General features: G+C 39.9%; 1 protein-coding gene across 1 annotated transcript; it reads left to right on the forward strand.

The window, feature by feature from the left end:
- Positions 1–1,571: 1,571 nt before the first annotated feature.
- Positions 1,572–25,355, forward strand: tmem240a (transmembrane protein 240a). Its single transcript, XM_054798331.1, has 4 exons — positions 1,572–2,257; positions 2,583–2,689; positions 8,325–8,533; positions 24,040–25,355. The coding sequence occupies exons 1-4, from the start codon at positions 2,201–2,203 to the stop codon at positions 24,192–24,194; spliced, it is 528 nt and encodes a 175-aa protein (XP_054654306.1). The 5' UTR covers positions 1,572–2,200; the 3' UTR covers positions 24,195–25,355.
- Positions 25,356–26,570: the final 1,215 nt, after the last annotated feature.

Consider the following 26,570-nt stretch of genomic DNA (forward strand, 5'->3'; position numbering starts at 1 on the left):
ATAGGATGGATTTACTGTATACAGAGATTAGCGTTGAAAAACATGAATTAACTTGTAATTTTTGGATTTTATAACATCTATTCCGGTAGAAAATGACGGAAATTTAACTTTTAGGTTCCAGGCTCAATTGTCACCAAATAAAGTTTTTATTTCAGGCAATGTTTTAAGTAGATTTTTCATTAACATATCTTCGTCACTGTCATACAAGTATAAACAGAAGCAATCGTCTGTTAATATAAAAAGTGTAAAAACGGCATGTGGCATCACTATTTTTTTTTCTTGGCCCATGCATTCTCAAAATACAGTTTGGTCAAAATATAAAAACATATGCAATATATAATGTCCGTAGTTAGAGAAGCCTACCACATTAACTATTCAGTGATCCTCTAATTTGTTGGATTTCTTCCATAAAAAATAATAGAAACACATTTTAACTCTAATAAAGTGTATACACTATTTAAGGACACTGGTTGTCTTCTGATTTGTTGGATTTTATAGTGGATATTGTTGAATTTGTCCGTTCCAGGGTTAAACTGTCACCACATAAACAACTTTTTAAACTATAGGCAATGTAAACATTTTCACATTTTTTATTAATTAAAAAAAAACTAAACATCCATCCATTTTCTATGCCACTTATCCTCACTATGCTGGAGCCATCATACAAGTGTAAAAATAAGCTAAGTACTGTTGAGTAAGATGTTATGACATCAGCCCAAAAAAGCCAAAGAAAAACCTACATAGCTACCGAAGGTGACTAAAATCCTGGTGATCATCTCTGTTTTGTCCAACAATACGATACAGCGATTATGTGATATTGATGTATTGGAGGATACATGCCATCAATTTTTTACAATATTTACAGTTCTGAAAATCAATATTGGGCATTTGTATATTGATACTGTATCCCAAGAGATAAAAGCATCTCATTAGATTGTGCAGGTGTACCTAATAAAGTGCCCAGTGTAGAAGTACCCACCCACCCCTGTCCCCCTTTCTCCCCTTTTTTTTCCCTCTCTTGCTCCACACCGCCCACCATGCAGTGATACCGCACATATTGGTGTCGATCTGGGTAACTATTACCGATGCTGATACTTAGTCAAGATCATTGAATAATTGTTGCCTTTAATTTGCTGACCATAATTATAATCAAAATAAAACATTTTTAAAAATTGTAATCAACAAACTTATTTGTGAACAACTTAACAATATATAAATATAACACTATTAATATAAGACAATTGATCAATAGCAACAACATATTAGTTATTTCCATTTAATCCAAAGAATGTTTGAGCAAATTAAGGTTTTTTTAAACCACGGTTCTCCCGTGTCCAAGGGCTTCCAATAAACAATATAAAAATATAACAATATTAATAATATAACAATATAAACAACTCAACGAAAAACACATATTTGTGAAAATAAACCTAGAAGTGAACTGAAAAATGTGGTTCTCATGACGCTAGTATCTAACCGACAATGATACTACATTTGGTATCGATTCTATCAATATTTGTATCGATCCTCCCACCCCCTACCAAGCAGTGGCGCCCGCGCACACCGTCGTGGGTACTGGTCTTGGTCTTTAAGCTTAGCTGCTAATGCTGTTGGGGGGTTCTAGCCAGGATGGGATAGTCTCGTCATGTATCTTCGGGTTGTGATGCTTCTTGAAGCGGCCGGGACTCGGGATGCAGGGTGGGTCTAACTCCACCTCCCCTCCCATGTCAATGAAAAGAAAAGGTGCAGGTCTTTGACGCGTCTATCCTGGGGGAAAGTGAGCGTTTTTGGCCGCATGGAAGACAGAATTTGCCGGTACTGAGGTGGAATAATCCCGGATCGAATGAGATGCCTTTTTTTTAGAGGATATCTATTGAATATTTCTGTATTCAGCCTAAAATGACTCGGATCCCTTTGCATCCTCATTAGGAGGTGACCGGCTCGCATCTATCTGACACCGGGGAAGGGGGTGCCGTTGGACGGCAAAGGGCCCCACTGCTAGTGCTTGAAGAGGGAGGAGGACACCGGAGGTAGAAGGGAGGGGTACACCGGGAGCCAGGGGCTGTGCGGCGGCTCCATGAGCGGCTCCCCCCGGGAGGAGGGACAGCCCTGCAGAGCCCAGCCGGAGCGTCTCCACCGCCGCGGGTAGCGAGAGAGTCCCCGCCAAGAGGACCAGCGGTGGGCCAGTTTGGAAGTTTGGATGCATATGATCACAACCACCATGATTTTTATGATTCTGGGTGCCTCAGTTGTAATGGTAAGACAAACATACGTCACGAATAAACCACTAAATCTAATTAGATGTACACACATTTTTTTGCAAATGTAACCTTGTAGAATCACATTCTATCATAAATAAATAATCCATTTTCAGGCACCCCCTCCTCCTCTTCATCCTCATTCTCTCCTCCTCATCTTCTGGAGGATCATACCAAAGAATCTTCTCAGTTTTAGTTTTATTTTTTTAACCCTGTGATTTTATGTTCATAATTTTGATTCTCCAGCAATGAGGGTTTTTTTTTTCAAGAAATGTGCACCTTTTTGCTGGTCATGTCCCAGCTGACTGACGTGTGTGTTTGCAGGCGATCGCCTGTTTAATGGACATGAACGCACTACTGGATCGCTTTCACAACTACATCCTGCCACATCTACGAGGGGAGGACCGCGTCTGTCACTGCAACTGTGGGAGGTAAATCGTGTATTTGCATGCTGCTATATTTCCATCTTCAACCAATTAAGAGGCCTGGCAGGTTGGTGTTTTTCTTGTGTGTGTGTGTGCGTGTGGGTGCGATGGAGCTGTGCAAAGCTGGTGCGTTTATTTTCAGATGCACTGGTGGTGGTCGGGTTTTTTTGCATGCATCGATTGTGAGCCTTTTGCTGCATGCAGCCTGCCAAGGTGTGTGTCGGAGGCGCCATAAATAGGTGATGGAGTGTGAGCATCAAGTGTATACACTCCATACGGGCCTTGAGACGAGAATAAAGCAAAAATAAAGCTGTCTGCAATAATAACTATTAAAAAGGAGGTGGTGGATGAGGCTACAGCATCAGCATCAGCAGCAATGAACTCATTCATGTATTCATTATGAGTTCAGCTGCACTAGAATGCATTGCTATTAACAGTAAGGGTGTCATATACTGCAGGGCATACATTGGCCTCTTTTTTTCCTGTCTGGACTGATGCAAAATGCTACAAGCGTCAGAAAAACATTAGGTACACCAGCTAATGAGCTCCTATGCAGGAGCTGTATCACAGAATTCAGTCTTTGCAAAGATACTTTGAGCTGTGCATGTAGCAACGTGTTTATTATTGCGCTGGGGTGTGTGGTTTCTGCACTGCATCATCATAACTGACAGCTGTTTCTATTATTTTAACTCCATCATATAAATAAGGTGAATATTAGAAGCAGACAGTGAAAGAGCACTGAATGACAAATACGATATTTTCACAACCTTTTTATCAACTGCAGCGGCATAGCCAATAGGAATCAATGGGAATGTAGAAATGAGCAGTTCCAGGGTCAAACTGTAGCCATCATAAGGTCTTTATTAACTGTACAGACATTGGAACATACTTAGCTCCATCCAAGTGTAAAAAGAAGTTAACCTGATAGTAGCCTGTAAAAATAAATCAGACCCCATTGCATCCTATGGAGTTAAAATCATGCCAAAATCTCACAAAGACACAACACATGTTTTACTCACGGCCAGCAGCTCACAAAAAAACTCAGTATGGTTTGCAAATACAAAACATCAACCACAAACTAATGCATTTTGTTTTGCAAATAAGCTGTGTACATACATCTACTGATGCCTAGTCTGGACACATCTTCAGTGATGTTCCTGGGATCTTAAGGCATTTCGGGAAACATACCTATCGAACATCCTGCTTCAGAAACAAATATAGCATGTTTTACACATACAAAAGAACATATTTCTTCAATTACAAAAAAATATATTTTATGTACAAACATCTTGCTTCACTTATGAATTGTTCTGCTCATTCTATTTGCATTAGTGAAACTTATATGTAGAAGTATTTATGATGAAGAATTGAAGGTGTGTGTTCACGTATTCCTGTTGGCGAACTTGAGTAAAGATTAGCGGGAAATTGAATCAACATTGAATGAACACCGCCAGCTGCTGTTGTGGAGTGTATCGTATCCTATCCTATCATATCATACCATATGTTGTTGTCGTGTCGTATTGTTTTTGTGTCGTATTTAGTATTCTGTCCTATATTATATTATGGTATTGTATATTGCATCCTGTCTTGTTCTAGGCTCTTTTTTTTTAAACATTCTTAATTGACGCACACGAGTAAAAAGCAGTTAAACAATGTAATAACAAAAAAACTGTCTAGCTTAACTAAGATAGCAAGTGATGGTGACTGCTCTGCTACCCTTCAAACCAAAGAAAAAGCAAAACCTCTTATGCTTGCAAGTGCCACTTTGAGGAGCCATGATGCACTGACACACAATGGCAATGGTGGAATCCCCTTTGAGTACTTTGAATTTTATTTAATGAAAATATTGATATTTGATGCTCGGGTATCAATACTGTATTGCTGTATGTTGTACCTACAAATAATAGAAATAACAAGCATATATTCGGACAGTGTCAATCAAAACTGAGCATTATCTTTTGTCGCTGAAATGTAGAGATTTTTTGACGAGTGTTTTTGCAGGTCCTTAAAAACAGGAACGCGCTTCTGTCATATACAGGATCTTGGACCAGCATTTTTACAGTACTGTACGTCATTAAAAACAGCAGCACGCTCCTGTCATATAGAGGATCCTTGGCTACTGGTTTCACAGTAGGTCCTTAAAAAGAACACAGCACTTCTGTTACGTAAAAGCATCCAGTATTTGACTTGTGTTTTTTGTAGTTGGTGCTTAAAAACAGCAGACGGTTAATGTCAAACAAGTGGCTCTTTGCAGTAAGTGCTTCAAAAAACTTGTGTACTAGAAAATGTAACAAAAATATTGATATTTGACGCTTGGGTATCAATACTTTATCGCTGTATGAATATTTTGTCCCACCCAATAATATAAATAATGCAATAATAAACATATTGTTGCATTAAAACATTCCGACAGTGTCAATCATAACTGAGCTTTACTGTCTTTTGTAAAGGTGAACATTTTGATTGATAAGTCAGACTGATAAGTTGAGATAGTTTTATGTTGAGTTGTTGTGGTGTTGGACTGGAGCAGACCTGAGCCAGTCTACCTAAGGACTCTGGAGGTGTCACCTTGTCAGGCTGGAGGACACAGTCAGTGTCATTGCACTTGGCAGCCTCCATTGCTCCACTGTGCTGATGTGATGTGACGACTTGATACCTGCTCTACATATATGATCTATTTGTTGCCATTTTAAAAGAGATTTATCAATGTTTGCCTTGATTTCTCAGTGAATCATGAAGAATGTGTTGGTATAAGTTACCAGTATTAGCAGTATCTGTCTGTATCATACCGTATCCTATCTACAGTTAACTCTGGTGTATAAGCCGCTACTTTTTTCTTAAACTTTGAACCCTGCGGCTTATACAGCGGTGTGGCTAATTTATGGCTAAATTCTAATCTCGTGACATCAACTTTACTTCAGAAGTACTACTAATTGTTTAAATACCGTGCCGCTCGCAAGTCAGTGAGGAAACGGTAGCTCTTTCTTTGGCAGGAGCCAATCACGAGCTATCAGTACACTCACGACAAGCGTGTCAGCTAATTGGAAATTGCAGGAGGTCATTATATATAACAGTATAACAAAATAACAGTCTGACTCACGGTGTCATCTTAGTATGAACACTAAAGCCATCACACAGCAACTTAACACTCAAAAGGTATACCTGGCAAATACACAAACATGTACCAATACAAATTTAAAATGAAAAAAAACAACTCTTTTGAAGTTTTTTCATAATGCATTGCAACTGAGCAACGTATTCTGGTGCTGCAATGACGTCAGCCTCCCTCTGGGCTTTGGGCTCCTCTGGCTTTTGGACAGAGGCAGCATTGCAGCGCCATCTGTCCATTTTCTATGCTGGTTGTCCTCCAATGAAATGCTTTGCTCAAACAGAATGCATTATGGAAAACTTTAAAATGTTGTTTTATTGGTACAACTTGTATTGGTACACATTTGTATATTTATTAGGTATAAATTTTGAGTATTAGGTTGCTGTGTGATGAGTTTAGTGTTGTTTGTAAGATGACACCGTGAGTCAGACTGTTATGTTGAGTAATGACCTCCGGTAATTTTCAAGCAATTTCAAGTAATTGACAAGCTCATCGTAAGCTTTTTCATAGCTCATGATTGGCTCCTGTGCCTGGTCCTCACGGACTTGTGTGCACCACAATATGCCATTTTATTTGACGTGGACACGTGTGGCTTATACACCAGTGCGACCTATATATGTGCAAATCTAAGGTTTTTCCTCAAAATTTAGTGGGTGTGGCTTATACACTGGAATTTATGATAATTGCAAGGCATTGCGTTAGTCCGATCCTGTCTTATCGTATGGTATCATATGGCATTGTATGGTATGGTATAGTATTGTATCCTGTCCTGTCTTGTTCTATCCCATTAGATCCTGTCATGTCTAGTCCAGTCCTGTTTTATCGTATCGTATCCTGTCCTGTCTTATTTTATTGTATCGTATCATTTTGTGTCATATCGTATTCTGTTCTGTATTATTGTGTGGTGTCCTATTATGACTTGTCTTGTTGTGTGGTGTCATGTCATGTCATATTGTGTCATTCCGCTTCGCATCCTGTCCTAGCTTATCCTGTTCTGTCCTATTGTATCGTGTCATATTGTATCTTGTCCTGTTGTATTCTGTCAGATCTTGTCCTGTCCTGTCCTGTCCAAACTTTTTGCATTGTGTCTTCAGTCCAGTCCGGTTTGGTCCGGTCTGGTCTGATCCTGTCCTCTCCTGTCCAATCCTGATGTATTGTAGCATATTATTTTGAATCATATCATATACTGTCCTGTATGGTATGGTGTTGTGTCACATCTTGTCCCGTTCTGTCTTATCGTATTGTAGCATATCCTATGCTATCCTGTCTTATTCTGTCTTGTCCTGTGCTGTCTTATCATATCATATCGCATTGCATTGTATCATATCCTGGCCTTTCTTATCCTACCTTATGGTATCGTATCTTGTCTTATCTTACTCTGTCCTGTCTTATCCTATTGCATGGGGTGGTATGGTATTTTCTTCCTATTCCATCTTATCCTGTCCTGTCTTGCCATTACTTTTTTTTTTACCTTTTCACTTCACAGTTTTGCAGTGAATAATCTATCAAAGTGCATAATTTGGTAATGATCCAAATGAGGATTAGCTGGACGTTGTTGGAGTTGTGCTCTCCAGCTACTTGCACATTTATCTTCAGATTGCAGTGGAGTACTGTGAGCCAAGATGCATCCTAATTGCATTCAGTGTGCATTTAAGGCAGTGACATGAGTGCCATTCTAGATGGAGACATGTTGTTTGTGTTAATGGACTTTTTAGTGGGCGTTTCCACTATTTATCAAGATACTCAACAAACTAACATACAGTATAACATGGTCAGTGTCCCATAGGGAGACAGTGTAGTACAGCATGTACTCATCTAGTGTAGCTTCATTGAGGCTCAACCCCCTGCTGTGTGTTCTGTCTGTGCAGTGACTGGCTGGAAGAAGACTCTGTGCTCCTCAGTGGAGTACAGCTTTGAGTTTGAGGGAAGTCGCTGAACCGTAGTCAGTGTTGCACAATGGGGTCAGTTGTTGCAGCAAATGTTATTCTAGTAGTAAATACATATAGCTTTATTTAGCAATATGTATTGCTCAGAATTGCTCAGTCTATTTTTATGATTGTATTTAGTTGTTTAGTTGAAATGTAATTTATTTATGGAATATTTATGGAATATTTAATATTTGTTGAAGGAATATTTATTTTAGAATTCACAGATTATTATTATTATGATTATTATTCAGCTTTCTACCACTTATCCTGCTCAGGGTCACAGGGGAGCCGGAGCCTGTTCCAAATGACTTAGGGTCATTAGCTTGGACCCTGAACTGGTCGCCAGTCAATCAGATTTTATTTTATTTTATTATTATTATATTTATTTTTAGTAGTCAAAGTAGTAGTATTCAGTTTTATACCACATATACTCAGAGGTTACAGGGAAGCTGGAGCCTATCCCAGCTGACTTTGGATCTTCAGTCTGGACCCTGCAGTTAATCACATATTGTTTTGATTTGTTTTGTTTTATTACCACAACAAAGCTCCATAGTACAGTATAGACTTCACTATATCTAACAGGAGTCTGTCCCCCTTTCCGCAGACATCATGTCCACTACGTAATCCCGTACGACGGGGACCATTCCCTGGTGGACTCGTCTGAGAACTACTTTGTAAGTGACAGTGTGACCAAGCAGGAGATGGACTTGATGCTGGGCCTGCTGCTGGGCTTCTGCATCAGCTGGCTCTTGCTGTGGCTGGACGGCGTCCTGCACTGCGCCGTCAGGGCCTGGAGGTCGAGCCGCTACTACGGTAAGACGCGCTTTGGGTTATTTTTCCATAGGAAATAAAAGAAATTGAAATCATTGTCTCCAGCGTCAAACAGTGGCCATCATAAAATGCAATGTTTGTGGGTTTGTGGCCTAGTGGTTCCCATATTGACCATATAGTCAGGAGATCTGTAAAATCTGGGTTCAAATCTACGCTGGACATCTCTCTGTGGAGTTTGGGTACTCCAGTTTCCTCCCACATTCCAAAAACATGCATGTTGGGTTACCTGGAGACTCTAAATTGTCCATAGTTATGAATGTGAGTGTGAATGGTTGTTGTCTGTATGCGATTGGTTGGTGACCAGTCCAGGTTGTACCCCGCCTCTCCCCTGTAGTCAGCTGGGATACGCTCCAGCATATTCCCGTGACCCTAGTGAGGACAAGCGGCATAGAAAATGAATGGATGGATGGAGGCAATGTTTGTACAATTGTAACATCTGCTAAATTTAACCAACAAACGATACCTAACAAATACAAAAATGTAAAATAAATAAGATCGAAAAAATAAGGATGAATAAATTAAAAAAAAAAATACGGGGCCATATTGAAACAAAATGAATGAGTACACTAGAATAGGAGTAAGGCCACGAATAAGGAGGGAGGGGGGAGGAATAGAGGGAGAAGAGCATCTAGTCACTTTCTGTCTGAATAACGGTTCTGTGTAGATATTCCAGGTATAGATATGCCAGGTTTTATTGGAGGCGCGGCTTCTCAACCTTAACCTAGATGGCTTCGCTCACTTCTCTTCTAAACCATCTGTCTTCTCTGTCCCCAATGTGTACATTTTAGTCCTCAAAAGAATGCTCTTTCTCTTTGAGGTGGAGCTAGACCGCAGAGTCTTGACCTGAAAAGTTAGTGGGCGACATGAACAGTCCAGCTACGATCAATTCAATGCCCTGGGAATACAGTGACCTGGATGAATGAGAATATTGACAGGCCCATATTATTATTCAAAGATTCAGAGAATATATCTAGTAAAAAAAATATGGATTTTCTTTCTCAAACTGACAGATGGACTGCAAGATAGGCTACAAGACGAGTGACAGCGATCGCTGTTTAGCTAGCATTTTGGCATGAAACCCATATTATTATTTTATTCTATTCGTAGAAGATACCTAGTAAAAAAAAATGTTAATTTACTTACTGCCACCTTGGCACGCTTTTCCACGGTTGAACGTCTTCTGGGTTGTTTTTTTTTTTTTATGTCCATCCATGTCATTGTTTTCTCTGTGTTGGTCGAGTCTGGACAACTGATGGTATGAATACTCTCCAGTAGTACACATTCTGTGATTCAAACATTCCTTTATCTGAGGTGCAGTATCAAACAATTAGGGATGTCCGATAATATCGGCCAATCGATAGTATTGGCCCGATATATATATATTGGCATAAAAATGTAATATCGGTTGATAAAGGTATTGCTTTTTTCCCTATAATGAAAATCGATAATTTAAAAAATGCAGTTTATATAGGCCTTTGGGCTCCCATACTTGCCCTTATCGAGGCATGCAGCGGCGTTCATACGTGGAAATACTTTGTCACTGTGTTATTTCTTGCAGTCGGAACTGGGCTTGATATGTTGAAACCAAACCAAAGGTTTAATGCAAACATTTTCCTCCAGTAAATCCGCACTCTGAATCTCTCACAATGGTTACACACTTATCTGCAAACTTAACCAGCTCCTCTCATTGTATAACTTGGCCATATTCAATTGCAATTAATGACATCAGAGCGGCCCACAAATTATGTTCAACTCTTGGAAGTGATGAACATTTTTGCTGTCAATTCCTAAAAGCATCAGGGTGCGTTGATCACATTAAGGATTTTGACGTGTGCTTTTGCAGGAGGTCCTTAAAAACAGCAGAGCTCTTCTGTTTCATAGAGGATCTTTGATCAGCATTTTTGCAATAAGTTTTAAAAAACACCAAAGCATGCCTGTCATATAGAAGCTTTTTACAATATATCATAAAAACAGCAGAGCACTTCTGTTATTTAGAGCAGTGGTAAAATTAGTAACAACATCAAATTAAAAGCACAAAATGAATACAGACCCACCAATCAACAGTACGAGCCTGTTTTTTTTTTTTTTTTCAGAGAGAAGATTATTATGTTGTTGTTTGATGTGTGTAACAGGCAGTGTGCTAGCATGAATTCACTTGAGATTGTGCACCAACAAATATGCACATTAGCGCTCAATAACGTCAACCTTTATGCATTACCACATATAATCAACATTTGGGACCAGATGTGAGGTGAAAAAAACTGGGAAAATACAGCACAGTAGTCTGTCTGTGCAGTGTGGAATAATGTGAGCACAGGGACAATGGTGCGTTCAAGGACTGTTGAACAAAGTGGATGCTCGCAACAAACAACATAAACATGCAAAAACGATGGGATTTGTAACTGTTATTTTTTAAATAAAATAAATACAATTAAATAGTTCAAAAATTGCATTTACATAAAATTCAATGTACTGTAGTTATTTACAAATGTCCTTTTTGTGTTTTTTTTTTAATCATTGCACCTGAAAGTTTCCCGGGGCTCGGTTCGGCCCCGCCCAGAGACCAGTTCCCGTTTGGTTGGGGACCCCTGATGTAGAGGATCTTTAACTCGCATTTTTGCAGTAGGTCCCTAAAAACAGCAGCCTGCTCCTGTTACATAGAGGATCTTTGACTTGTGACTTGTAGTAGGTGTTAAAAAACAGCAGAGTGCTCTGGTCACATAAGTTGAGATTTGGCTTGTTTATCTGCAAATCTTTGACTAGTGTTTCTGCAGTATGTCCTTAAAAATGAATTAATCATGATTAATCACCATGTCACACCATGTTACCTTATATTACCTTATCATATTATAATATTACCATATCATTTTCCTATGTATTTTAAACTAGCGAAGAGTACATTTGGAACACAGGAAGTGAACAAATGTATTGCATTAACGGGGGGTAGGATTAAATAAGCTTTGCTTCTTCCTACTCCTTTTTGGACATGTGGAAGTGTGAATTGTACTATGTGATGTATTCTAATGTAACTTTAATGCATGTTCAAAATAAATTCAACCATTATTATGTCTGAAATATACCCATTTTTACTGTATTTTATTGAAATCACAGGGCAGGATTAGATATACTGTATATTTGTATGTATTAGCAGCACCAAATTAGCACCAAGTTAAGAGATGGCACACATGTCTGAAAATCTAATGACCTAACACTGGTTTCTTTAATAGCAGAATATTTGAATCAGACTTTAACTGTGTAATTATGAGCAATGAGGAGTGGCGTTCAAAGGTACTACGTCATTTCAGTTGAAATCACGTGTTTTGAGTGAATTTTATGGGATTTCCCAGCACACTTAAATGCAGCAAATTGTACTTCCACATTAGGAGTTACAAAGTGAGTGATAAGAATATCCACTTACTGATTTTCATTGCATTTCTGTTTATTTAGACCACCCATATACGCATGATAAAGACGTTGTTGTGATGTTTGGCGTGTCCGTGAATGCATCTCGCGGTCTGTCTCGTGACAATGAGGAAGTGTTGTTGCAATAAATGGACTCGAGATGTGTTTGTTTGGAGTAGGAGAGGTCACACTTTACAATAAGGTACACAAAAATACAGTAGTTAGTGAGGAACTAATGAAGAACTAATGCGGAACTAATGACTAAGGCACATATATTTAGACTACTTACTGAGGAACTAATGAAGAACTAATGAGGAACTAATGAGTAAAGTAGTTACTGAGGAACTAAGGCACATAAATTTAGAGTAGTTACTGAGGAACTAATGTCTAACTAATGAGTAGTGGTTAGGGTTAGGTAGGGTCGTTCCTCATTAACTACTGTAGTTTTGTGTACCTTATTACAGTATAAAGTGTTACCGTAGGAGATACATATATGGTGTTGGATTGCACTGCTGTTGATGTGTTCAGGTAAGAATAATTATAAAACAGCATCTGACACTGTGTGACTCTGTGGGGAGCCGTGGCTTGCCATGATGCGTGTGCGTTAATTATGCTAAAAAATGTAACACAATTAATGAAATATATTAGATACCGCCGTTAACGCGCTATTTTTGACAGCCCTAATTTTTTTAAGTGTATTTTTTTTTTATCATTGTACCTGAAAGCTTTTTGCCCACCGTATCGGGCTGTGGCCTGGTGGTTGGGAACCCCTGATATAGAGGATCTTAACTTGAGTTTTTGCAGTAGGTTCTCCTGTCATGTAGAGGTTATTTGACTGTCATTTTTGCAGTCGGTAGCAGAGCATTCCTGTCACATAGGAGAGGATCTATGACTAGTGGTCGGTCCTTAAAAACGACAAAGCACTCCTGTCATATTTAGGATCTTTGACTTGTGTTTGCAGAAGCTTAAAAACAGTAGAGTGCTCCTGTCATATCAAGGATCTTTGACTATATTTCCTATTTGGTGTCGTAAATATTTGAAGACATGACTTGCATTGACATTATATACAAAATAAGAATAAAAGTGAAGGATTAAAAGTCACACTGGTGGTGTGATGGTACACGCTGCTGCCTTTTGTGCAGATGGGGTGGGGCTTTTCCCGGCTAGGGTCCCAACGCCCAACCACTGGAGATGTCCAGTGCCGGTCCCAAGCCCGGATAAATGGGAGCGTTGTGTCAAGAAGGGCATTCAGTGTAAAAACTAAGTCAGGTCAAATCGTATGATTGAACAATTTATTTGAACAGCGCTGGTCTAAAAAGCAAAGCAAACGTCAGACATAGTTTTTCCTTTTTTTTGAAGTGATGATACTACACTTAGCACACACACACACACACACGCACACGAACTCACAAGCACACGCACAACATGACCCCACGTTTTATCTTTCTGTTGATTATCTGCTGTCAAAACAATTGATCGCTCATGTGAACAACCTTGTCAGCTGTGATATTGCTCCTGTGACACTTTGAGAGCAGCGTCTCACTTTGGAATATTCCTAATATACACCCACTAACCACGGCATTAGGTACACCATCTTCAGTTATTGTCATTATTCTGTCACACACATCACGTGTTTAAGTCAAAGCAAGTGTGATAAATGGCCTCTTTTTGATATCTGCTTCATGATAAATGAAAATGTGAAGTGATTACACAACAGCCACTGAACTGGATAAAACAACATCCAGGATGTTCCTTATATGTGCTGTTTCAACGCCATCTGCTCACATCCAAATTTGGAAACTATAGTCAGTCTTTTGGCACAAATTGGCATGGGATTCTTGTGGATTGAGCAGTTTTTAGTTGTTTTTAAGGATAACACCAAAGTTGGTGATGTGTGACATGTGTAGTAAAACCTCTCAGGCCTGATGAGATGATGAAAAACTAATATGTTTTTTCTTAGAGAGGAAATTTGCTTTATAAAAGAATAAACGCTTTACAGTATTTGTGAAAAAACAACTCAAAACACTTTCATCCTTATCAATGAATAACCTTTACGCAGACACATTTAAAACAAGAACAAAATTTAAAATGTAAATGATCTAAAAATATATATAATTAAAAATCTATACAGAAAATAAAATAAAACTAAAAAACAAGCTTTAATTATATTAAATAAACACTAGAAAAGTAAGCATTAACGTATAAGAAAATAGCATTAATGAAATTAAATACCAAATAGTCTGTCACATCTTGGCATTGTGGAGTTGTGGCGCCAACCCCAGTATGCAGATAGCAGGACCCAAAGTGCACGTAAAAGTCTTTAATTATTAAAGCTGCTATGCAGCGGCAGAAACCCACACAAGAGCGGTGACAATAATAATCCATCCATCCATTTTCTATAATGCTCGAATACCCGAGCGACGCCAACGGCTGAAGTAAATAATCACCCACAAATGAAAGGCAGGTGTGTTGGAACAGAAACGCAAAGCAGGCAAACAAAACACGGCAAAACGGGAAGTACTACAAAATAAAGGCTTAACAGAAACTAAGGCATAAAAGTGGAAACAAACTAAACTGTCACACAGGCTAAGATCCTTGCATTCCTAGAAAAAATAATGTAATTTAAATTATGTATGTTATAGCCATCTATTTTCTATACCACTTCTTCTCACTAGGGTCACAGGTAAGCTGGAGCCTATGCCATGCTACTACATGGACTGGTCGCCAGCCAATCATACGCCAAATATAGACAACCATTCACACCATTTAGAGTCTGCAGCTCATTTTTGGACTGGAGAGGAAGCTGGACTACCCAGAGAAAACCCACACAGGTGGAGAACATGCAAACTCCACATAGAGATGTCCAAATGGAGAGTCCAACCCTCAGTCTCTAGACTGTGCAGCCAACATGCTAACCACTAAACCACTGTGTGGTATATCACATAAATAAAAAAAATAACACGTATTTATCAAATTACAGTAAATAAAATCATTCCTACAGATGTAAAACCTGTAGCTATTAAAAACAGATCATGAAAAATATCAACTGTTTAAAAATATGCATATAATTAAAAATCTAAAATAATTAAATAAATAAATACTATAAAACAAGCATTAATTTAATTAAAGAAAAAATAGTCCTTGCATTTCTATAAAAGAAAATATGTAATTTAAACTCACACATACATTAATATGTACATACTCGAGCTGTCTGTCACGAAAAGGAGTGACTGTCGAATGCTGGACCCCCGGTATGCACAGACAGATGCAGCGTGCAGTTAAAAGTCCTTTACAGTATTTAACATGATCAGGGAGCTACTCACGGTAGTGCAGGATACAGGTAACAAAAACAGAGGGAAAAGCTCTTTGAAAAAAAAAAAAACAATGAGAAATCTTGGGCAGTAGAAAGAGGTAAGGAAACAGTTTAAGTGAGAGCACAGGCGAGGAAAACCGAGGCAGTGGACCAGCGCCATTCATGGAACAATGCTGGGCTTATGAATCCAACTAACTGCGATTGCCAACAGTCACGCAGAGACCCACTGAGGTGAAGCGGCTGCCTACCACACTCGGCAGGAAGTACACCAAAAATAAAAACCCCAGACAGGAAGTCACCCTCCCACCCAAGGGATACCAGACGTTCCACCGTCCAGGAAAATCCAGGGTGGTTGGAGAGAGGAACGGCGGAGGGTCGCCGGTGACTGACTGGCAAGGACTTGCTGCTTCTCCCGCAGGAACTGTGGGCGGCTGGCGTGGCCAGGTTTGCGGAGCCAGAGTTGGAGACGACTGGGGCGGACAGGTCCGCAATGCAGGAGCTGGACGGTCGGACGGTCATCCTAGAGGGCGGGATCAGGTGAAGACTTGCCCTCGGCAGAACGTAGAGCTGCAGCAGGTGAAGACTTTCCCTAGCGCGCACAGTTGCCACGGCTGGAGCACTAGCCCCCTCTTCAATGGACGGATCCCAGATGTCCCCAGATGACCCAGACAAGTGGCGAAGGGGCTGTAGAAGGGAATGGGAACCAGCAGATCCACATGTCTGTGCAATCTGTGCCCTGAACCCCCTGAGGCGCTCCAGGAGACCACCAGGTGCCTCATGGTCATGCTGCATACGCTGGTATTGAGCGGCCCATTCCAAAAAAAAATGTCCACCGGATGTCTTTACGGACACACGGTGGCCTAGTGGTTAGCATGTTGGCCACACAATCAGGAGATTGGGAAGATCTGGGTTTGAATCTCCGTTGGGCATCTACATGTGGAGTTTACATGTTGCGTGTTCCGGGTACTCCGGTTTCCTCCCACATTCCAAAAACATGCACGTTAGGTTAATTGGAGACTCTAAATTGTCCCTAAGTATGTATGAGTATGAACGATTGTTTGTCTAGCAACCAGTCCAGGGTGTACCCCGCCTCTCGCCCGTAGTCAGCTGGTATATGCTAGAGCATATCCGCGACCCTAGTGACGATAAGCGGTATAGAATATAGATGGGATGTCTCCGCTGGCGCATTCTGTGATGAAACGGAGTGGCTGTAGAATGCTGGACCCCAGGCAGGTACAGTATGCAGGTAACATAAAGCGACAGAGGGAAAGGCAAAAAAACATAACGGGCAGTAGCAAGAGGTACGGAAACAGTTTAGGTGACAGCAGAGGCAAGGAGAACCGAGCCAATGAGCCAACTTATGAACTTATGAATCCAACAAATTGTGATTGTCAACAGCTCCGCAGAGATTCACTGAGGTGAAGAGGCTGCATACCACACTCGGCAGGAAGTACACCACACAAAATAAAAGCAACAGGCAGGAAGTCACCCTTCCTGTCCTGCGGAGCATGACACTGTCAATTGATTAACGATATTTGATCGTGATTAATCACATTTTTGCCCATAGTAAACTCATAATTAATCACATTTAATTGCAGGTAGGTTTTTATCTAAATGATTTGATACGCAACTACTACAATAACTACCTACAATTTTATGTAAAGGGATATCAATTTTGGAAGTATGGGCCATTATTTTATTCAAAAAATAATATACATTTAGAAATCCCACAGTTTTTGAATGTTGAATGTGAGCGGCAATTTCTCCTACTTTGTTTGACGGTCCTTGAATGCACCTTCTAAAGCTCTCCAATGCTGTACAGATAGACTAGTATACTGTATTTTACCCTTTTTCTTTCACCTCATATTTGGTCCCAAATGCCGATATTATGTGGGAATGCATAAAGGTAAGACTGGCTGACCTTATTGAGTGCTAATGTGCATATTTGTGGTACACAACCATTCTCCAATTCAGCCATGTCTCATTGACACAAACCCCCAAATAGCTGTCCTCGGCTATGCCTGCCATTAAATAGCAGCTCGTAACCCAAATTTTAGCTTGCATGTTCAAAGCAAAAAATCAGCCGAGACGGGCTTGCATCTAAGAAACAATCGTTAGTTCCCAGAGGAAAATTTTACTGCTCAAAGTTTGCTCTTCTACAGCTCAAAAGACAATTTTGAGATTCTCAACTCAGCCTTATTTTAGTTCCTATTTTGTCAAAAAAAATGTGTCTCATATGTGCCTCCTAAAAATGCCCAAGGAGAAATAATGTGAGACGTAATTGTGACCCTTGTATGCCAAGATACCAGTGCATAAATGACAATAAAAAAATACTGGCAGTGCTCCAGTAATTTCTCGTTTCTCTGGCAGGCAACGTAATCCGTGATAATTCAATCACAGCGACAGTAGATACAAAGGTACCAGTCAAAATACCCTTTTCTTTATCAAGTTCTGCTCAGTATTTGTTCCCGCTTGTGATTCCACAGTTACCTCTGCTTCCTCAAACTACGACGTTGGCCGAGGGTCAAACAGGATGTGTGCACGTTAATCGCGGTGGATCCCCGCATAGTCGCAATTCAGCATTGGCCCCCTGAAAATGTGTGTATTTTTGGTCCAAAAAATTTTCACCATTTTTTCCCTTAAAAAATAGGCAATTTTTTTCCACAGAAAACACATCTCGTTCACCCTAAATCGGTAATAATGGCGGCACCCTGTTTGTTTGGCTACAGAAGCATTAGCCTCTACAGTCAACTTTCTTAGAAGACAGCCTCAAAACCTGTCTTGGGGGGAACACAAGTTAATACAGTATATGATCGTAAGTGGCAAGCAGTGTAGGTTATGTAGTGCGGAGCAGTGCAGCCGCATACCATCATAAGCCACTTGAGAGGGAGATGTAGGTGGCGCCACAACAAAAAAAGTGCAGTTGTGGCGCTGGCCTGACGACCAGGATAAAAGGTAGACCATGACTCTGATTCATTTTTTTCATTGTCATTCATTAGTGGTGAATACCTATACCTTTTATAATTTCAATTGTGGGGTTGTGCTTCCTTGCATATAGCTTGTTAGCTTCCTTTGTCATGAGCGAACAATGGCAATAAAATGGGGAGGATTCTGGAGCTGAATTTAATCCGGTGCGAATCCGAAATCGTCAAGCTAGCAGGAGGGTTTGGAGCAGAGGGGCGAGTTGTTAGTCAAAAATAGACATTTTTATGAGTGTCTAAATGACTTGCTGGTGTTCTCAGAACATAATCCTCGCAAACAGATAGCTATATCTATCAAACTAAATAAAAATATCTTGCAGTCTTATTAAAGAAAACATGATGTCACTTAAATGAATACTACTACTATTAATTTTTAAAAAATCACTTTTGTCTTTTCCCTGTTGGGAGCTTGAGGTTTTACACCGGGTCCGTCTCTTTATACAATCCTGGCCCGGGAATGGAGTTCATGCATGCATGTACCATTACAACAACATTGAAGTCCAGGACCACAAGACTGGCGAGCAGCTTTTACCCACAGGCCATCAGGCTTCTCAACAAAGCACTCACACACGCCGCACGCAACACACGCACACACTCATAGCACTTTATTTATTTATTTATTTATTTATTTGTATTAATGCCTCTTCTGTTGTTGTTGCTTAATTTACTGATATTTATGTTTCTGATGTTCTGATTCATTTTCTTGTGTTTTTCTTTCTTTTTCTGGAAGAATGAACAGAACAAGAATTTCATTGCATAGCAGAACTACCTGTTTTACTATGCATATGACAATAAAACTCTTGAATCTCTTGAACATCAGCGATAATAATAATAAATCTATAAATTACATAATATATATTCTGTAAACAAATTAATAAATATGAACAATACAAATCCAAACAATACTACGACTACTAATGATTATATTAATGATAATAATACCTTTTAATTGTAGTAGGGACGCTCAAGGTCGCCTTATAAACTCAACAGTGAGAAAAATATCAATACATTTTATTTATTGACACCCATCTCAACAATTAAAAAATACAAATGATTTTAATTACAACCAATAGAATTATAGTAAATATGAATACAACAAATGTAAATGTGGAAATAAACAGAAATAAACTATTAAAAAATATGTTACATTTAAACAGTAAACGCTGCATGGTGGCCGAGTGGTTAGCATGTTGGCCACACACTCAGGAGATCTGGAAGACCTGGGTTCGAATCTCCGTTGGCATGTTCTTCCCGTGCGTGCGTGGGTTTTCTCCGGATACTCCAGTTTCCTGCCACATTCCAATAACATGCAACATTAGGGTAATTGGCGACTCTAAATTGTCCATAGGTATGAATGTGAGCGTGAATGATTGTTTGTCTATATGTGCCCCCCCTCTCGCCCGAAGTCAGCTGGGATAGGCTCCAGCATACCCACACGACCCTAATGAGGATAAGAAATGGGCGGCTGGATAAAACGGTAAACTCCTATACTGTAGAGTAGTCTATAAAGTGTATTTATTTTTTTTACTGGGAGGGAATGCCCCTCTTTTGTGTGTGTGAGACATTGATGCTTGCTCACACTCATTTAGCCTCACTGAGATGAGGAGTGAAGGTGAGGCTGACAGTGCGAGGAAGGATTTCACTGCACGTGTGTGTGTATTGGGGGTGAGGGTGATGGTGCTGTCACATCCCCCACCGCCATTTACACACACACACACACACACACACACACACACACACACACACATACACCACTATCTGCTAAAAATAGAATGAGAGCGATTGTGAGTGGGCAGCTGGAATGGCAAGTGGGAAACACACATGCACATACATTGGGATGCTCAGGCTCCTCCCGCTCCACTTATAGACCATTTTCTATATGTAAATGTCATGACAACAAATACCACATTTTAAATGGTAATTTCCTGGCTAATACATTGTCATCTCCAGTCTTTGTTTGCTCTCCTTTTCCTTTGGATACCCTTCAGAGCAGTCCTTGTGGACAGCATGGTCCATTCACAGCTATAAATAACTCCCCAACGTGCACACACACACGCAAACACGCACACACAAACACACACACCGTCCCTCAACTTCAGTGCCATGGCTGCCACCCCTCCTCCCTCCTATCCTTTAGCTGTCTACCTCCTTCACTTTATAACCTGACAGGCCCCCGCCTTTGTGTGCGCACCTACATCAAATTATCTTACATATTACCTATTTTTACAGCTGCAATATTATTTTATTTTCAAATTTTATACATTTTAAGCAGCTATTTTTCAATCATTTTCTTCATATTTTGTATTTATATTTATTATTCCATTCCATTTTATTCCGTCTATCCGGGTCTGGATCACGGGGGGCAGCAGTCTCAGTAGGGAAATTCAGACTTCCCGGTCTCAAGCCACCTCTTCCAGTTACACCGGGAGGACACCAAGGCAATCGCAGGCCAGCTGTGAGACATAATCCCTCAAGTGTGTCCCAGGTCTGTCCCTGGACCTTCTCCTGGCTGGGCATGCGGACGAGATGCCCGAGCCACCTCAACAGGCTCCTCTCGATGTGAAGGAGCAGGGGTTCTACTCTGAGCCCCCCCGGAAGATCTTTATATTTATTATTTTACATATTATTTATTTATTTATATTTATCAACTAGGAATGTCCTCCTAGTGCGTGCATGGGTTTTCTCTGGGTACTCCGGTTTCCTCCCACATTAAAAAAACATGCATTTTCGGTTAACTGGCATTTCTAAATTGTCCATAGGTATGAATGTGAGTGGGAATGATTGTTTGTCCATATGTGCCCTGCGATAGGCTGGTGACCAGTCCAGGGTGTACCCTCCTGCCCCAAGTCAGCTGGGATAGGCTCCAGCATACCCCCGCAACCCTAATGAGGATAAGCGGCATAGAAAATGAAAATATATTGCAATGACTGATAAAAGAGATCACTCCGTTCATGCTGTTGTTTTATGGAGCAAACGCTCCAAGGTACTGAAACCAATGCACAGAGTGAACTCCCATGATTTTTTTCTGAACGAGAAATCTTGTCACATTTTAATTTCCCGATATTTTGTGACACCCCTATTATCAACATTCATAGTAGTGGCTATGTTGCTTTAAAGGCAAGGGGGCCTGCTGTTTTTATTCCTAATAGATGCCGTGCCTTATTTAAACGCAGTGTGTGTCTTCAATGAACCTTAATCCTAACCCATATTTAATTGGAGTGTGTGTCTTAAATAAACCCAAACCTAACACTTATTTAATTGCAGCATATTTTAAAGACCGCATCTCAAATAAACCAAAAAAGGATAGAATAAAAGTCACATTAAATAATGAATGACATTTAAATCTTTATTTAATAAATAACCACTTTTGTCACAAAAAATGCATTTGTACATTTTCACGGAAAATGTTTTTTGGTCACAACATAGGGGTGTCATGACATATTGCTAGGTTAAACCGTGATGAAATTTCTCGTTTAGAGAAAAGCTGTCTTGCAAGAAAAGTGAAGGCAGAAGCCAATCAGACTGTGAACTATGGCATCGCTATAATACACGTACCGTAAATTCCGGTGTATAAGTCGCTACTTTTTTCTCAAACTTTGAACGTTGTGGCTTTTACAGCTGTGCAGCTAATTTATGGCTAAATTCTAATCACGTGACATCTCCTTTACTTCAGAACTACTACTGATTGTTTAAATAGCGTGTGAAACAATAGCTCTTTCTTTGTCAGGAGCCAATCAGGAGCTATTAGTGTACTCACAACAACCTTGTCAACCCATTGGGAGTCAGTGCAGGTCAGTATATATACCAGTATAACAACACTCTGACTGGACACTCTGGTGGACAGAAGCAGCATTTTCTATGCTCCTCCAATGAAATGGCTAATGAAATGTTTTTGTCAACCAAAATGCATTATGGGAACACTTTAAAATGTTGTTTTTTTCATATAAAACTCATATTGATACATTACGAAGGTCCTTTGTTCGAGCCCCGGTGCGGCCAGGTGCGAAACAGGGTGGGTTACATGTGTATTGTGACACCTCTAGTACTTCTTTCTGGTATGTAGTCTGTTAGCTACAGTAAGTGTTTTTGTTGGTCACACTTTACAATAAGGTACACAAAAATACAGTACTTACTGAAGAACTAATGAGGAACTAATGACTAAGGCACATACATTCAGACTAGTTACTGAGGAACTAATGAAGAACTAATGAGGAACTAATGAGTAGAGTACCGTAGTTACGGAGGAACTAATGAAGAGCTAATGAGTAACTAATGAGTAGTGGTTAGGGTTAGGTAGGTTCGTTCCTCATTAACTACTATAATTTAGTGTACCTTATTGTAAAGTGTTACCAAACTGTTTCACTCCAACTTAACTCATGTTTAGAATCAAGGCATGAAAGGCTGTAATAGGCATGAAAAGTTGGCATAATTTAACCCTTTTGTTTTCAGCAATGTACCATTTTAACGGTATCCAGTTGTGTATTGTACTGCGGTTCTTTTATGATCAGTAATAGTACATGTCAAAGTTCATATCCTTCACGAAAAGACACAAAGATTACACTGACCGCTGGGCTGAAATATAAATCCAACCTTCATCTCCATGACGTGATATCAGAAGAAATAAATCCAGCACAGTGCACCCCCGCCAGCGTGAGAGCACTAACTTGTACTTGCCTGAATTAAATGTTATTAGAGTAATGATGAAAACGGTGACTAAACGATCTCAGCCAAGCCGGTCCAAAGTCTGTGTGAGCTCAATAAGTCACTTTTATGCTGCGCAAATGACTGGAACCTCAGTGCCTAAGATTCTGGATTTTTTTGCCCCTCCTGACACACTAAAAGGCTGCATGGAAGATGTGCTGATAAGCACTTTCATTTGTAAATGACAGCTGTTTGACAATGGAAATTAAAATCAAAACACAGTGTGCTCACAGAGAGCATAGATCTCAACCACGGCTTAAAGGTCACATACAATGCTATTTTTCACCAATTTTAAATTAGTGTCAGAGCATTAGCATCCAGAAGCTTTCTCTACCTCTGCATGCGCTTTAAAATGTTGGTTGGTTGTTACATTTGCATTACTGTTGTTTACTATGAAGTTATATATGCATACTTTTGGAAAATGGTTTGATAACATATTTTGCTGCTCAACATAGCATCTACAAACACATCTACCTCTGCATGCTCTTCAAAATGTTGCTCCTTGTTGCTCATGTGTGTTACAATTCCCGTACTGTTGTTGACAATGAACTCATCAGCACTATTAATGCTGGCTGAGCAGTTTGCTCCTTATAGCCATGGCAACATTGGTTCTGCTGTGTTGTGCAACAGCTTGTTCATAAATGACTATTTGGTCAATAAGATCTGGGTTTTCCTTTCCACTTTCTCATGCACTACAAATCATGATCATTAAAAATCATTAAAAACTAAACTAAAATATGTTGTTATATATTTGACAAAATATTTAGGTACTTAGAAGTTGAAAAATGGTTTGATAGCATACAGTATTTAACAAAAAGTATACAACAGCACCTCTGAATGCACTTGAAAATGTTGGCTATTCTTGTGAAAGTCATGCGTGTTACACTTGCCATACTGGTGTTTACAATGAACTCATCAGCGGTATACAACATTGGTTCTGTTGCTGCTGTGATGTGCAACATACGTGTGTAACAATGATGATTTTTTTTTTCCAACTTGTACGACTGTTGAGATGTTTGAGGTGAAGTTTCCAATGAATTTATACAAAATCTGACTGGAGCACCATGACTCCGCCTGTCTCTCGTTTCTAGATACGCCGTCCTGGTCGTGGCTGCCTCAGTTCTGTAACTTCCGAGAGCTGCGTCGCCGGGCCCAGCTCCGACAGCTGGACGACTCCAGCGGCAACATGGTGCACATTAAGCAGAAGCTCTACCACAACGGCCACCCGAGCCCTCGCCACCTCTGACTCAACAACAAGAAAAACCTGAGCCTGCCCTTCGAGAATACTCCTTCCCCTTTCTGAAAATGTTACTTCCTCACAGGAACCCCACCCTGTATGGGCCCAAATTGACGCAAGGAGGTGATCACCTGGAGGAGGATCGGCAACAAAAACATTTTTAAGAGTGTTTTTTCTGTATAGAGACATTTTCTGTGTTGATTGTTTAACTCGGCATGCTCTTTTAGAACAGGGTAATATGCGGGCAGTGTTTGTTTTTTCTTTTTGGGTGGGCGTGAATGCAGGGTGGTTTTTTTGTGATGTTAGATTGCTGCTTGTGTACATAGTTCTAAATAAGGGGTCAGTGGGGATTTTGATTACGTGTTTCTCACTAATGATTGGCTTGACGGGTCCAGGATTACAGCGAAGGAACCAATGAAAGATGGATGCGGAAACATGTGTCTCACACACATACACACACACACACACACACACACACACAGATTGAATTAGCTTTGTTACATAGTGAAAAAACTGAATGTAATTTTATTTCTTGTAAATATGTGAGAGGGAGAGGGGAGGTGGGGGCAAAAATCGTTGTGCTTTGGGTTCTCTTTGCTTTGTATTTTATTATCACACACTAGTACATTCTAGTTTATTTTCTTAACATTTTGCTTGCCGCTAGGCAGAATTCACAGGGCTCAAGCATCAGCTTGGTCAATGAAAAATATGATGCACACACAGCCCTAAAAAAATTATAAAACAAATCGATGTACCATATTTTCTCAAATAGTGCCCTCTCTTATAGACCATTTGGAAAAAATACTTTTCATTATTATTACTAATACAAATAAGGCTTCCTAATGAATGCCTTACCCTAATACTGTATATGCCCGGTGCTCTCTGCAGTTTAGTAAATACCCCCAACACTATATGAGAATTACCAGTAATTTTGCAAGCAAAATCGCTGTTCTGTATTACAAAATACATATTTGAAAGCAAGACACAATTTAAGTGTAAACTCTCATATTTGAGTTTGTCTTTTTAACAAAATATTTTATGTTTTGTCACCATCAGACATGAAGCGAGGGGAACCCACATTTGCCCCCCCCCTCCTCCACTGTCCAGGCATTGCTGTTGTGAGGATGAGATGTCTGTTTTATTAAAAGTGCCACTGAAGCACAGCAGTGACCTCTGGTGTTTAATTGTGTCATAACAACTACAACAGCCAATAAGAACAAGGATGCCTGTTCATTGTTTTTGCAGTGGGTCCTGTCACGTAGAGGATCTTTGACTGCCGTCTTTGCATAGTTTCTTGAAAACGGCATAGTGTTCCAGTTATATAGAAGATCTCTGACCAACATTTTTGCAGTAAGCCCTTAAAAATAGAAGAGCGCTCTTGTTATATAGAGGATCTTTGACTAGCTTCTCTGCAGTAGGTCCTTCAAAACTGTAGAGTGCTCCCTTTATGTTGTGGATCTTTGACTAGTGTTTTGTAGTAGGTACTTAAAAGCAGTAGAAGACTGCGATATATTGTAAATAGATGAGCCCTGTGACCTTTTAAAATCGGAATAATATTGATATAATCGAGACCCTCTTGCTCGTCTTCCAGAAAAGCACACAAATACAGAGGTTTAGCTCTGAAGTCCTTGCTAAATTATTTCAGAGCTCCAAAAATATTCATGACTCATAAATATGTGAATAAAAGCTGATGCATATCTGTATCATCACCGTCATCATGCGCATGGCACTGCTGCTGAACTCACTGTGGCCCACTTTTTGCAGGACTGCACCATCTACAAACGGTGACTGTGTTGTGTAAGACAGTCAGTGACATCAGCCAACAAGTATAATAACAACATTTCCCGTAGGAAATCATGCAAATAGAACAGTATCATTATTATTATTACAGATTATTAAACAGACAATTATTAAAAATCTGTTCCAGAGTCAAACATTAGCCACCATAAAACATTTATTAACCGTACAGGCAAAGTAACATATTTCGCATTTGTACGGTCAAACAAGTGTAAAAAGAAGTTAACCGCTGTTAATCCAGCGTAAAATAGATGTAGAAAAGTAGAAAAGACACTCATTCTTACGGAACGAGTGTCACAAAACAGCCAAAGAAAAAGCAAAAAAAAAAACACGTCACACAACATTAAAAACTTTTAGTGCATCAATACATGGAGGTCCGCTCTTTAGACGGGCGGTTACTAGCTCCTGTCATGCACCAGACCGACGCGCTGTCACACTTCTTATCTGGTAATCACCACGAATTGATGCATTTCTATATTATACCTTCCCAAGCCGCCCCGGTTGTCCTGGGTCTCCCCTGGCTATGCCTGCATAATCCTGTGTTTAATTGGGACCAGGGGAAAGTAGTTACGTGGGGCAGCAATTGTT

Source organism: Dunckerocampus dactyliophorus, chromosome 1, assembly GCF_027744805.1.
Source record: "Dunckerocampus dactyliophorus isolate RoL2022-P2 chromosome 1, RoL_Ddac_1.1, whole genome shotgun sequence".
NCBI classification, from domain to species: domain Eukaryota; kingdom Metazoa; phylum Chordata; class Actinopteri; order Syngnathiformes; family Syngnathidae; genus Dunckerocampus; species Dunckerocampus dactyliophorus.

Coding starts and splice junctions, on each gene's coding strand:
- tmem240a (XM_054798331.1), top strand. CDS start 2,201: ATGCATATGATCACAACCACCATGATTTTTATGATTCTGGGTGCCTCA. Junction 2,690..8,324: donor TGTCACTGCAACTGTGGGAG/GTAAATCGTGTA, acceptor CCCTTTCCGCAG/ACATCATGTCCACTACGTAA. Junction 8,534..24,039: donor GAGGTCGAGCCGCTACTACG/GTAAGACGCGCT, acceptor TCTCGTTTCTAG/ATACGCCGTCCTGGTCGTGG.